General features: G+C 41.9%; 1 protein-coding gene across 1 annotated transcript in view; it reads right to left on the reverse strand.

The window, feature by feature from the left end:
- AOAH (acyloxyacyl hydrolase) overlaps nucleotides 1–12,797 on the reverse strand; it is a 208,211-nt gene that overhangs the window by 110,414 nt on the left and 85,000 nt on the right. The window contains exon 5 of the mRNA XM_062178605.1: nucleotides 1,686–1,745. Coding sequence (XP_062034589.1) covers nucleotides 1,686–1,745 — 60 coding nt within the window. The remainder of the gene's footprint in view (nucleotides 1–1,685; nucleotides 1,746–12,797) is intronic.

The following is a 12,797-nucleotide window of genomic DNA, read 5'->3' on the forward strand; positions in this document are numbered from 1 at the left end:
TTTTATCTGCCACCACAGTGGAATTAATTGCAGGCATTATTTTCTGATAAGTTTTCAGAGATAATTATTTGCATTTTTGATTACTTTTTTCCTTGACGGTTTTAATCCAGAGAGTAAATAAATTGGGGGAATTTTCTAAGGAGTTTTTTTTTTTATTGTTTAATTGTTCAGTAGAGGTTTGTTTTTTTTTTTTTTTTGGCTTCTTGTGAATACTCATCGGAATCCTGCTTTGTGAATTATGTTTATAATTCTGGAGACAGCAAAAAATTTGTAAAATCCTAATTAGCCTTGGAGTTAATGCCAGAGCAATTTGTGCTAGTGAGGTAAACAAGGCTCTGAGAATAAGTTGATGGACACATGTTGAGAAGAATAAAAGATGAATTGTGTTATTCTCCATTTCTGCTCAGAGTTCTGAAGGTGATGGTCAAGGGTTTCTTGTGGTGTTTCAATTTCTTTTTCAATGGTTTAAGCAGATTAGCTGACCTGGCTACTGTGGACCTTTAATTATTCACTGAATTAAATAACGATTTGCTTTGCAGACATGGTGATTGATTAATCAATTGTGTAGAAATGCCTGCACGTTACCATTTAACATGTATCAGCCTTGTTCATCAAAACCCATGTGCCCTCCACTGGTAGGCTTGCTGGTTAAAATATTGTCCTGGAAATATTTCCATTAAAATTATTCATTGTTCATCTAAAATTCAAATTTAACTAGGGGCCATGTAGCTTTATTTGCTAAATCTGGTAAACCTAGCCATGAGGAATTTTCCTCTTTATTTCTGTGTTGCAAAATCAATACCACCTTAAGACTGTTGCATCCTGGTAAATGATGAGGTAGGGCAGCAGGCAGAAGCCAAAGTCAGAACTGCACCTGTTTGTCACCGATGAGTGCTTCCTTACTGTAAGAACCTCCAGTATTGAGGATGATATTGTTCTTTAAAGGTTTACTCTTCTCCTTCCTTTTCAGTTGGGGCGGGTTTGCAACAAGAGTCTAACTTAAACACTTAACTCCATGATCATGAATTTGAATTAAACATTCTATCTGTCGAATAAAAGTACTATTACGCAGGGGACCAGTGAGGGGACACGAACAATGATGGTGCTGACGCCAGCATTTATTGAGTCCTTGGTAAGGTGTAGACATCACACCGGGTGCTTTACATCAAGTCTATTAGTCCTCACATAGAAAGACAATTTTATTGTCCCTTTCTCATAGACCTTGCAGCAGATTTGAGTACCATGTCAGGTAACACTGTTAGAGCAGGAGGATGTCAGTTTCCTTCAACAAGGTCTATGGGAGAGGAGCAGTTGTCAATGATGGCTGTGGGGAGAGGGATCTTGCTCTGCAGAGGACATTTCTCAGTGTCACTTATCGGTCATCACAGCTGGGGAAGTGTAAATGATTCTGTTGGTATCTGGTGAGTAGAAGACAGGGATACTACTAAATGCCCTCCTAAGCACAGGACAGCCCCACAACAGAGTTACCCAACCCAAAAGGTCAGTAGTGTTGAGGTTGAGAAGCTCCTGTAGAGAGTAGAGTGGAAAGGAGCCTCCCTGCTTGCCTCAGTCCCAGTGCAGCCATGATCTGCTGTGTTTGGAGCAGCCCCTGGCCTTGGGGCTGTGAGAGCAGGGCCCAGTGAATGCCAAGGAAAAGGCTGGCATCCCATGCACTGATTGCTTACCATAATTGGAGATTTCTTGACAATGTGTCTTGCCTTCTCTAGCGTAAATTTCCAGGGCTCCTATGAAAGCAAATTAGACAACATTATAACCAATGTCTCATCTTCTCTTTCTTTGTATGTCTTCTCTAAAGGTAGAGTGTTTGAAATCTGTAAGTTTGCAATAAACAAATTATTCCATAAATTTGGGATACAGTCATTCACAAGAAAGCAATCTGATGCTAACAACTACTTTTCTTAAGGATTTTACTTTGTGCCAACTGCAGTGTTAAGTACTTTGTAAACATTATCTTATTTAATCTTCACAATAGTCCTGAGGGATATAGATCAGGAAATTAAGATGCAGAAAAGGTAAGAAATGGGTCCAAGGTCACATACTAGTGTCTGGCAGACACACAGTCTGAGCCTTTGCTGCCTGACCACTGTGCTATGTGGGTCTCTCTGCTAACTTGTCCTTGCATCTAAAAGTCGCCAGCGTGATTGCCTTGTGTCACAGCACTGGAGAAGGGTCCATTACTATCAGACAATCTGGCACTTCACCCCTCATTTATCTCTTCCTATTTTGGTTGAGCCTCTCCTTTCCTCTTCCAACCAAGTGTGTCCAAGTGCATCTCCCAAGCATATTACTAATGATTGTTATGAAATTCCAAGGACCACTGTATTTGTGTATTTGTGTGAGCTTGGGAGAGAAGTAACACTGGGGAAGAGTGGGGAGGGTAGGGCTTGCTGTCAGTATTGTTTCCCAGAGCTTCTATGTCCCCAAACATAGTGCACATATCTTGGCCCTACTGTAGTCTTCCTTGGCCTGCTCCCTGGACGGCCTTAATAAAGGTCACAGATGGAGTCAAACCCCAACTCTGCTGCTTACTGGTTACAAATGTGAGCAAATTATACTCTGAGCCCATCAGTATCCATGTAGTTCTTTACCATATAATAAAGTCCCATTTTTGCTGTCTTTGACATGGGAATTATAACTGCCCACTTCCTAAGGGTGCTATAAGGAGTATAGGACACCATCCATATAAATCCTTGAGCCCAGGACCTGCCCCAATAACCAACCTTCTGCTCAAAATAACTGAAGGGCTTATTTCACCACTATGGAACCTTCATGCGCATGAGCAGGAAGCTGGTATTTGGAGACCCCTGTAGTTCACACTCCAGGTAACTAAGCATGTCATCCTGGCATTTAAGCAGTAGAAATGGGTGCAGGGATGGGACATCTGAGATGGACAATCAGCAACAGAAGGCCTCTTGGGAGATGCTGATCATTGCTGCTGATGGATATTTGTTACCCAAGTCCTCATTTAACTCTTTTTTGTTTTTCACCCGGTAAGCTGCATGGTGCTCTGACAACACTAGCCAGTGGAGTGAGCGTGCAAGTGCAGAGAGGTGTGAGTGCCCAGTGTGAGCCTGGGTGGGAGTCAGCCACCTCAGGAAGGAGGAAGCAGAGCCAGCCTGTCGAAGCTTATCTTCCCTGGGGAGGCTCTGCAACCCTCTCCCTGGCATCTGCCCCAATCGCACTACTCAGGCTCAAGCTCAAAGGGTGGCAAACTGTGGCTCTTATGTCAAAGGCAGCCAGCCGGTTGAACTCTGAGAGAGCACATGAAAGACCTGAGAGAAGAAGGTGCTCTCCACACAGGTTTAGTTGCCAGGATTCCCTGGTCCATGTATGAAGGAGCCTCATACAGTTCATGGAAAAACGGAATTAAAAGCACACATATTCCATGAACTTTTCCCTTCTTATTTGTTTCTTAAAATATTGAAATAGTACTGTGACTCTTGGTGCACAGTTGTGTCCACAATCCCCAAAGTGTCCCCACCACTACCCTGGAACTCAGCCTGCTTGTGATCAGTAGACTAAGGGGTCAGTGTGATGATACCATCCCCTAGGTCCCTCCAGGCTGTCCTCCAACACTGCACCCAGCATCCAATTTAATACACTTACAGCAGGGACGAGAGAACTAATTATAATCTTCATTTTAAAAATTTATTTAGTAAATATAAATTTCCAAAGTACAGTTTATGGATTACAATGCCCCCCCCCCATAATTTCCCTCTCACTTGCACGCCTCCCATCTCCCGCTCCCTCTCCCATTCCATTCACATCAAGATTCATTTTCAATTATCTTTATATACAGAAGATTGATTTAGTGTATATTAAGTAAAGATTTCATCAGTTTGCACCCACACAGAAACACAAAGTGTAAAATACTGTTTCAGTACTAGTTATAGCATTACTTCACATTGGACAACACATTAAGGACAGATCCCACATGAGAAGTAAGTACACAGTGACTCCTTCATTTTGAATATAGGATGCCTTTACCAGAATGACTGCTAAGCAAATGGCCCCATTGAAAACCTAACTGGAATGCATGCACTTTTGGCTTTTTCTGGAAATTCTATCAAATCTTGGAATTTCTTTTATTGAATAAAATAAGTGTCTCTGGCATGGTGCTTTTTGTGGCTACCCTTGCATGCTAAAAGCTCATTCCCCTAGAGAAACTCGAAGGTTGTATTTTTTTGCATTCCAAAGTCAAGTTTAAACATTTACAGGGCCTGGTACAGCCTCTGATATGTAGTAGCTACTCATGGAACAAAAGCACAAAGAATGCATTTATAATATTATGATATGATATTAAGCAAGAAGCATAGGCTACCAGATTTTATACAAATAGAAAAAATCTTGCAAAGGAAAATACCATAATTGTTGGTGATAATTTTTCCTTTTTTGGGTTATTTCCTGTGTTTTTTGGAACTTTCATCAATAAATAACCAGTTCAGTGATAAATACTTTTGAAAAAATGCTCTATCCATGTTGCCTTGTTTCTTATGGGAGAAGAATGATCTGCTCACAGCAGATACGCTAGTGAGGGCCCTGGAGAATCTTGGGAAATGGCACAGGCATCTCTGCCTTCCCAGAGTTTCTGGTCTAGCAAGGAGGCTGACCATGAACAAGCACAGCCATATATGTTGGAGGAAGGAGAGAGAGGATGTTGGCCAAGTCATTATAGGAGGGGCTGCCTAGATCCCTTTGAGAGAAGCAACGTGATTTTAAGTAATAAGACCTGTCAGAGGCCTTGACCCATCCTCAGTACAGAGGCTTCCTTGGTCCTCCTATGTGGCTAAGGATAGGTTCATCTTGGACTGGCTGGAGTCCAGAGTGTTGGTACACACTGAGGAGGCAGCAGGGAATGAGGTCAGGAAATGCAAGGAAAGGCATTGCACCTTTGGCAAAAAGAGGAATCGGAGTGTCCAAGAACAGTAAGAGAATCCTTGTCCCAGTGGGCATCCCATCTCACTCACTGACTCAGCACCCACTTCCGAATTCCAGTAACAGTGCCCACCAGAGCAATCTAGATTTCTGCTGGAAATTGGGGAAGGTCAGGATCCACAGGCTAGAAAATCTGAAGCATTTCTGTAAGACGCAGTTTGGGTAATGCCAAAATGAAGCAACAAGGGAGCGCAGGATTTTAGCGTGTTTGTGTTGAATAAGGGAAGGACCCCAGGGCAGAATCTCACCAGCATCTCAGAGGGCTGATGACAGGCACAGACAGGGTGCTGTGGGTGGAGTGCGAGTCTCAGTGCTGCAGCAGGGTAGAGGTAGAGGGGCTTTAGCTCGGCCTTGTGTGTGCAGCCAGAGCCTCTTGGCATTCACTCTTGCCCCTTGGTGGAGGCTGCCCTGGTGTTAGACATGTGAGCTAGATAGTAATGGTAGCAGACTTATCCTGCAGCTGTATTTGCTGATACTCCTCAGATGGAGGAACTAGTAGAAGAAGTTATCAAAAAATAAAGTGAGGGGGATAGGGAAGCTCTGGAAGTCATCCTTGGTACTCCATCTTTGGACATTGCCCATTACCTCACTTCTGGGGGGACCAGCAACCTAAACTGGACTCCTACTCAAATCTCTCGTCACCCCCAGAAAGTGCACATCCTTCCAGCTTACAACAGGCTGCACCTTGTCTGGTCAAGAGTCAAGCCTAGAGCATTCTGCCCTCAAAGCCTATGGGCTTTGTTTTCTCTTTTCCAGTGTCTTCCATGATAATACAAATGGGGCTCCTAGGCTTGGAAACTGAAGGAAGATCCTGGAATCAGAGGGACTCACCCAGGAGCTGCCAATCTGGAAGGCGTCCTCTGTTGGATGATTCTTCTAATGATGCAGGGGCTTGTGACTATCATTTTTGGCCCCCTTGATATCTCCAATAAGACAGAGCCCAGGGTAGGTAGGCAACAAGGACCTATAGACTTGAATTCATGCTGGTGAAAAGGAAATGACTGAATGAAGACTGGGAAAGAGCTGTCGTTTTCAAACATTTACTCATTCCTTTATTAGTGAACACTGCAGGAGTACAGAATTTAACATCAGGTGGGGGGATAAGAACTGTACACATGGGAGTATTACAATGAGGAATATAGAGAAATAAGAGGAGAGGAAAGCTTGATCAGAAAATTAGGGGAGCTGAGAAGTCTTCAGAAGGAAGCAGCTCTCGTGCTGAGCTTCCACAGGTGATTTCATCATGCAGAAGTGGAAAGGGGAAGAGGGAGTCAGAGATAAGGGTCTGGAGAGGCAGCATTTGTGCCAAGATGCATTGCATAATCCAGACATTCTGGCTGAGGTAGAGTGGTAGAATAGGAGGCCTTGGATATGATGAAAGTGTTACATTTGTTCTAATGTACTTTTGGATCCAGAGAGTATGGAGAGTTTTGGAGCAAGATTTTTCAGGTTTAGCAACAAACACAAGTAAAGAAAATTAAAATTGAAGGAGGATCACCACATTGCTTTTTTCCCCAGTTGCTACTTCAGAATGCAGTAACGTCAATATGAAATAGGGGGTCTGGATGAAAGCCTGGTCTTTTTGTCTCCAGAAAGAAAACTGATGCATAAACTCAAAGACATTTGGAAAAGTTAGTTGTTTTGCTTGTCTTAATGACAAGCAAATTGCAAGTAAAGATGGAAATAGTTATTGTCTCTTTAGAAACTTGTAGCTAATGACAACTTGATGTTTAAATCTTCATTTTTTTTTTAAGATTTATTTTACTTGTTTGAAAGTCCAAATTATAGAGAGAGGTAGAGACAAAGAGGTCTTCCATCCGCTGGTTTACTCCACAGATAGCTGCAATGGCCGGAGCTGTGCTGATCCAAAGCCAGGAGCCAGGAGCTTCCTCCAGGTCTCCCACATGGGTGCAGGGGCCCAAGCACTTGGGCCATCTTCCACTGCTATCCCAGGCCATAGCAGAGAGCTGGATCAAAAGAGGAGCAGCTGGGACATATGGGATGCTAGTGCTTCAGACCAGGGCTTTAACCCACTGCACCACAGCACCAGCCCGCAAGTCTTCATTTGTAAAGTATGGGAATTATCCTTCCCTATTGTGAAACATTAAGACTTTGGAATGAAGGATACATTTCTGATGACCAGTTGGAGAGGTCAGTAACATTTTCTGTCTGGAAGCCAGAATGGTGTTTTTGACCCAATAGAGCAAGTATCTGAGGTTGGAGCAGATTCTTCATCAACAGTGAGGAGCTCCAGTCTGGAAGCATTCACCTGATCCTGAAGATTCTGTGGTCAAATCTTTCCAGATTCTCATTACCTTCTTTGTTTGATTATCATGTTTTCTTATTCCAGCTTCTAAGCCCCTTCAAAGTCTATTTAATAGCAGCATGTGTAGACTACCAAGAAGTCATTACACAGATTCTCAGACCTGAAAGCCTTCAACCTGACAGTTGATGGTCCAAAAGAACCATAGGTATATGTAACGGATTTCTTTACTGAAGATATTGGAAATTGCTCCAGGACAACGTGGCCTGGCCCCTCAGCCATCTTCTAGTCCCGGTTGGGGCGCCAGATTCTATCCCGGTTGCCCCTCTTCCAGGCCAGCTCTCTGCTATGGCCCAGGAAGGCAGTGGAGGATGGCCCAAGTCCTTGGGCCCTGCACCTGCATAGGAGACCAGGAGAAGCACCTGGCTCCTGGCTTCGGATCAGCGAGATGTGCCGGCCGCAGCGGCCATTGGAGGGTGAACCAACGGCAAAAAGGAAGACCCTTCTCTCTGTCTCTCTCTGTCTCATTATCCACTCTGCCTGTCAAAAAAAAAAAGGGGGGGGGGTGACGATGACCCTTAACTCTACCATCGATCCCTCACTAAAACACTTTGTATAGAATGATTTAAGGGTCCACCCAAAGCAGAGCCAGCCCAAAGTCCTCAGACAGGAGGAGAGCCTTGCTAACAGTGTTCCACCAAAATTCATGTGTTGAAGGCTTCTTACCCAAATACGTCAGAATATGAATTGATTTGGAATAGTATTGTTGCAGATGTGATTAGTTAAGTTGAGATGAGGTCATGCTGGAGTCAGTTTGGTCCTGAATTCTGTGTGATGTGACTGGCATTCTTATAAATAGGACATGTGAAGACAGAATGACACACACAGAGGGAAGATGGTGAAACTGCAGACAGGATACATCATAAGGAACACCAATGACTGCCAGCGAAGCACCAGAGCTCTCTGACAGCCCTCAGGATAGCCCTGCTGACAACCTGATCTTGGCTTTCTGGCTTCCAGAACTGTGAGACATGATGCCATTACTTACGGCACCTACTGCGTGATGGCTGCCCCCACAGATTGTTACAGCTTCTCTCACACTCCAGAATGGTGGTGATTTGTGACCCTGAGCAAAGAGTCTGAATGATGAAAGAACAAGAGCCCAGCACTCATTGCCATCAGCTTCTTGGGCAAAGAGGGGCCTTAGAAGGGTCTGCACTCCACCAAGCACCAGCCAAATGGAAACTCAAGGAAGAAGAAGGAAATAATCTAATTTACCAGTTTGAATGTGAGTGAAACTTCCATCTCCAATGGGAAATCTTTAAATACCGTGTTGATCTCTAGGTCATTGTCTCCATTGTTATTTGCTATTTAAAATGAATTTGGATCATAGAATGTTGGTGGGTTGGAATCCTGGCTATGTCAATTTTTGGGCTATGCCATTTTTGGGGGGGTGCTATGTCATTTAATAGCTGTGGGGCCTTTCACAAATTACTTAAAAACTCTGTACCTCAGTTTCTTCAGTTGAAAAAAGGGAACAAACAATAGCATTGGTGTGAGAACTGAACAAAGTAGTATTTAAAATAGTGGCTTGCATATACTAGGCATGCCATTACTGATAACTGGTGTTTTTATTTGGGTTTCTCATGCTATAGTATACAGCTGGAAAGTTATAATTCCAGTCTACACAAATATATGCTAATCTTCACTTATCCTGGAGAAAAAATTATTGATTTCCTCATTTTTCAGATGAGAAAACTGAGGCTCAAAGAGATGAAATATTTAAACAAGGCTGCTGTGCAGACGGAGCCAAGATTGATACCCAAGTTTCTAGATTCAGTCATAGTCCCCACCACGGCTGTTCTATTTTCTAAAAATGAAGTAAGCCTGAAATTTCAGCACAAGAAGAAAATATGATTCATGATGTTTCACCAAGGACTAGGGAAATGGCAAGTGTAGCTCCCATGTCGTGAGGACAATTTAATGCCAAGCTCATGTTATCAAGGGACAGGGCTGGGTCTGTATGTCAGGAAGCCATGTATCCAAGCAGAAGTTCGTGTGACTCAAGAGTGGTAGGTACAAGAGTGGTAGTGAGTACAGAAGTCATAGTGAAAGGAGAAAGACATTCTTTTTCAGTCATATTTTTGCAAATTCCTTCTATTTATTCATTTCACAAATATTTATTGCTATCTATTCTATGTTGTTTCATGAATTATAGGTTAGGTTCCTATTAGTGAATGTGACATAAGGGATTTTATACTCTGGGAGAGAAGATTGACAGTTAACTATAATCAGGATACAATGAAGAAAGTGTTAAGCAGTGGTTACTATTACCCCCCTTTATAGTTGTGGTAAACTGAGGCTTAGGGCAAATATATGCCTTGCCCTAAGTCATAGGGCCAGTGAGTGACAGAGTCTAGATTCAACTCGGACACTTTTGGCACAGAATCCATGCTTTTAACTCTGCTCTGGGAGATGTTACTAGATATGCAAAAAAAAAAAAAAAAAAAAAAAAGCTGTTTTTATTTTTTAAGTTAAAAATGTGGTAAATCTGATAACTAATTCTTCTTCTGAGAGAGCCTACCATACACATTAGCATATTCAAGAATCTGAGGCACTCTGTAGGACTAAACAGTACGTTCATCAGGAATTTCCCCAAAACTCAAATGTTTCAGTCAAAGCCCTTAGGCTGTGTTGACTATGATGGGGAAACAGGTGAAGCACACTGTATACAGAGGATTCTTAGGGCAGCACCATGTTGCTCGATGTTTCCACAGTGCTGGTCAATTGGACCAGCTGCCTTCACTGATTGATCGTTTCCTCGTTTTGTGATTTTGAAGAACAGAACATTGGCTTGCTTATGAATGAAGGAAATAAAGAAAAACAGTGTTTTTCGGCAGAAGTTTCTACAGGGAACACTTTTTTTAGAGATTAAGTTTTCTGCTATCAATTATAGCAGCGGTAGATTTGCAAAGTACAGAAAGTGTCTTTTGTTCCCTTCACACTTCTGACAGCAGTGACAGATTCTCAGAAAGGAGAAAGCCCATGGGAAGTGAAATGATGATTTGTCAAAGAGCATTCATGAACGAGGAGGTGTGGGGGAAGATAGCTCATCTACTCCAAATCTTCCCTAAAGGTTTATTAGGACAGGTTGCTTCTCATACGCATGGTGGGATACATTAGTTCAAGAAATGGTGTAAGATTTGAGATGCTATCTCTAAGGACCTACTGTCCACTGAGGAGGTAGACGCACAGATAATGACAGCATAAGGCAGTCGGTGGACTGACTGTGTGTCCCCAACATTCAAAAAATATTATGTAGGATCTCTGTCTTTAATGTGCTGTACACTGTTATTTAATGCTATAACTAGTACTCCAACGGTAGTTTTTTCACTTTGTGTTGCTATATGGGGCAAACTGTTGAAATCTTTACCTAATATATACTAAACTGATCTTCTGTATATAAAGAGAATTGAAAATGAATCTTGATGTGAATGGAAGGGGAGAGGGAGCGGGAAAGGGGAGGGTTGCGGGCGGGAGGGAAGTTATGGGAGGGGGGAAGCCATTGTAAAAAAAAAAAAAAAAGAAAACCTTACCCCAAAGTGATGGTTTCTATAAATAAAGTCTTTGGAATATGATTGTATACACATACTGCAATGTCACACTCTAACAAATAAACACATACAATTATTATGTGTCAAATACCAATGAAAATTAAAAGTAAGGGGCTTTGAGGTAGTTTCTATTAAGTTGAAAGACAAAGGCAAGAAGTCCTACTGTTTATGGGTTTTATCAAATTCTGGCATCTAGCCTCTGGACATCCTTTGCTGATCTGTGACTGTCTGTGTTCCACCATATCCTACCATGGCCATTTTCTAGTGTGTACCTAGGGTTTAGCTCTAACAAAGCCCAGTTTGGTTTCAGGTTCAATATTTTCCAGTTGTCATGATCATGGGAAAAATGGAAATCAGTTCACATCACTTGCTTTAGTGATGGAAAAAAAATAAACATAAAAGAAAAAAATGTTTTAAAATGCATGGCTTTTATCATCAATTGTTTCTTCTTCATGCATATTCAATCTCTACTTAATTTTCTTCTTTCCTTCTTTTGGCTAGTGGTATAGCTATTAGTTTTATCAATGTATTTTATCATACTTTTTTGTTGTTGCCCTTTCTCCAGGCAATACCCTTTTTTAAAAAAAATATTTTAAATAAAACTATTCCCACCCTAGTTCTTTTTCTGAAATTATTATCCACTGATTACCACCACCACTGTATTCACCATCACCACATTCTACTTTGCAATAGAAATTCTTCTGTGCTCTTTGTTCTGGAGCAAAGACTGCTTGAGAGTATCCCAAAAAGTTCACAGGAAAATGAAATTTAAAAACAATGGTGCAAATTTTTGCAAAATTTTTTCATATTTGCATTATCTATGTATTTTTGAAGGCAACTCATATATATTTTATCTCTAGACCTATGCTAACTCTGTAGGAAGTAACAGTTCTTAGTCCCACTACTCAGATGAGAAATCCAAGTCCAGTGCTGTTCAGTGAATTGTCCAAAGCTTCACAACAATTCACTGTTTCATTTTTTACTGTTTTTCCCCCTAGTTTTTTTCTGGGCACATAAGAAAGCTGTACTAGATTTCATGATTTATTAGTTATAGGAATTGTACTATTCTTTAAACAAATGATTTTTGGCAGTTCACTGGATTAGTCAGATGGTTGGTATGGTTCAGGCATTAGGTTATCTTAGGTCAATTGTTTTGTAATATAGTATTTTAGCATTTTAAAATTTGTTTTGAGAGGTAGAGTTACAGACAGTGAGAGGGAGAAACAGAGAGAAAGGTCTTCCGTCCGTTGGTTCACTTCCCAAATGGCCGCTGTACCAATCTGAAGCCAGGAGCCAGAAGCTTCTTCTGGGTCTCCCATGGGGGTGCAGGGACCCAAGGACTTGGGCCATCTTCTACTGCTTTCCCAGGCCACAGCAGAAAGCTGGATTGAAAAAGGAGTAGCCGGGATTAGAACCAGTGCCTATATGGGATGCCGGCGCTGCAGGTAGAGGATTAACCTACTGTGCCACAGTGCTGGCCCCGTATTTTAGCATTTTATTAATTTTCTATTTGCCTTCAGGTTGCCAGATCAACCTTTCCCAAATGTTATACAACTTACCAATTTATTTGTACTTATTTCTTACTGCTGCTATAATAAGTGGCCACAAACTTAATGGCTTAGAACAACATAACTTTATTATATTGTAGTTCTGGAGGGCAAAGATGCAGTTCTAAAATCAAGGTGTCACCAAGATTGGGTCCTTCTGTAGCATCCATTCCTTGCTTTTTCTGGTTGTCAGCAGCTGTGTGTGTTCTTTGGCTGATGACCTTGTCACCCTGACCTCTGTTCCTCTTGTTATTTGTCTCTTCTCACTATGATTCTGTCACTTGTTTACTGTGACTATATCATGACTATATCAGGCTCACCAGATAATCCAGGACAATCTCCTCACATGAAAACCCATATTAAAAAACAAAACTTCAGCCGGCACCACGGCTCACTAGGCTAATCCTCCACTTGCAG

The sequence above is a fragment of the Lepus europaeus genome, chromosome 20 (genome assembly GCF_033115175.1).
Source record: "Lepus europaeus isolate LE1 chromosome 20, mLepTim1.pri, whole genome shotgun sequence".
NCBI classification, from domain to species: Eukaryota; Metazoa; Chordata; class Mammalia; order Lagomorpha; family Leporidae; genus Lepus; species Lepus europaeus.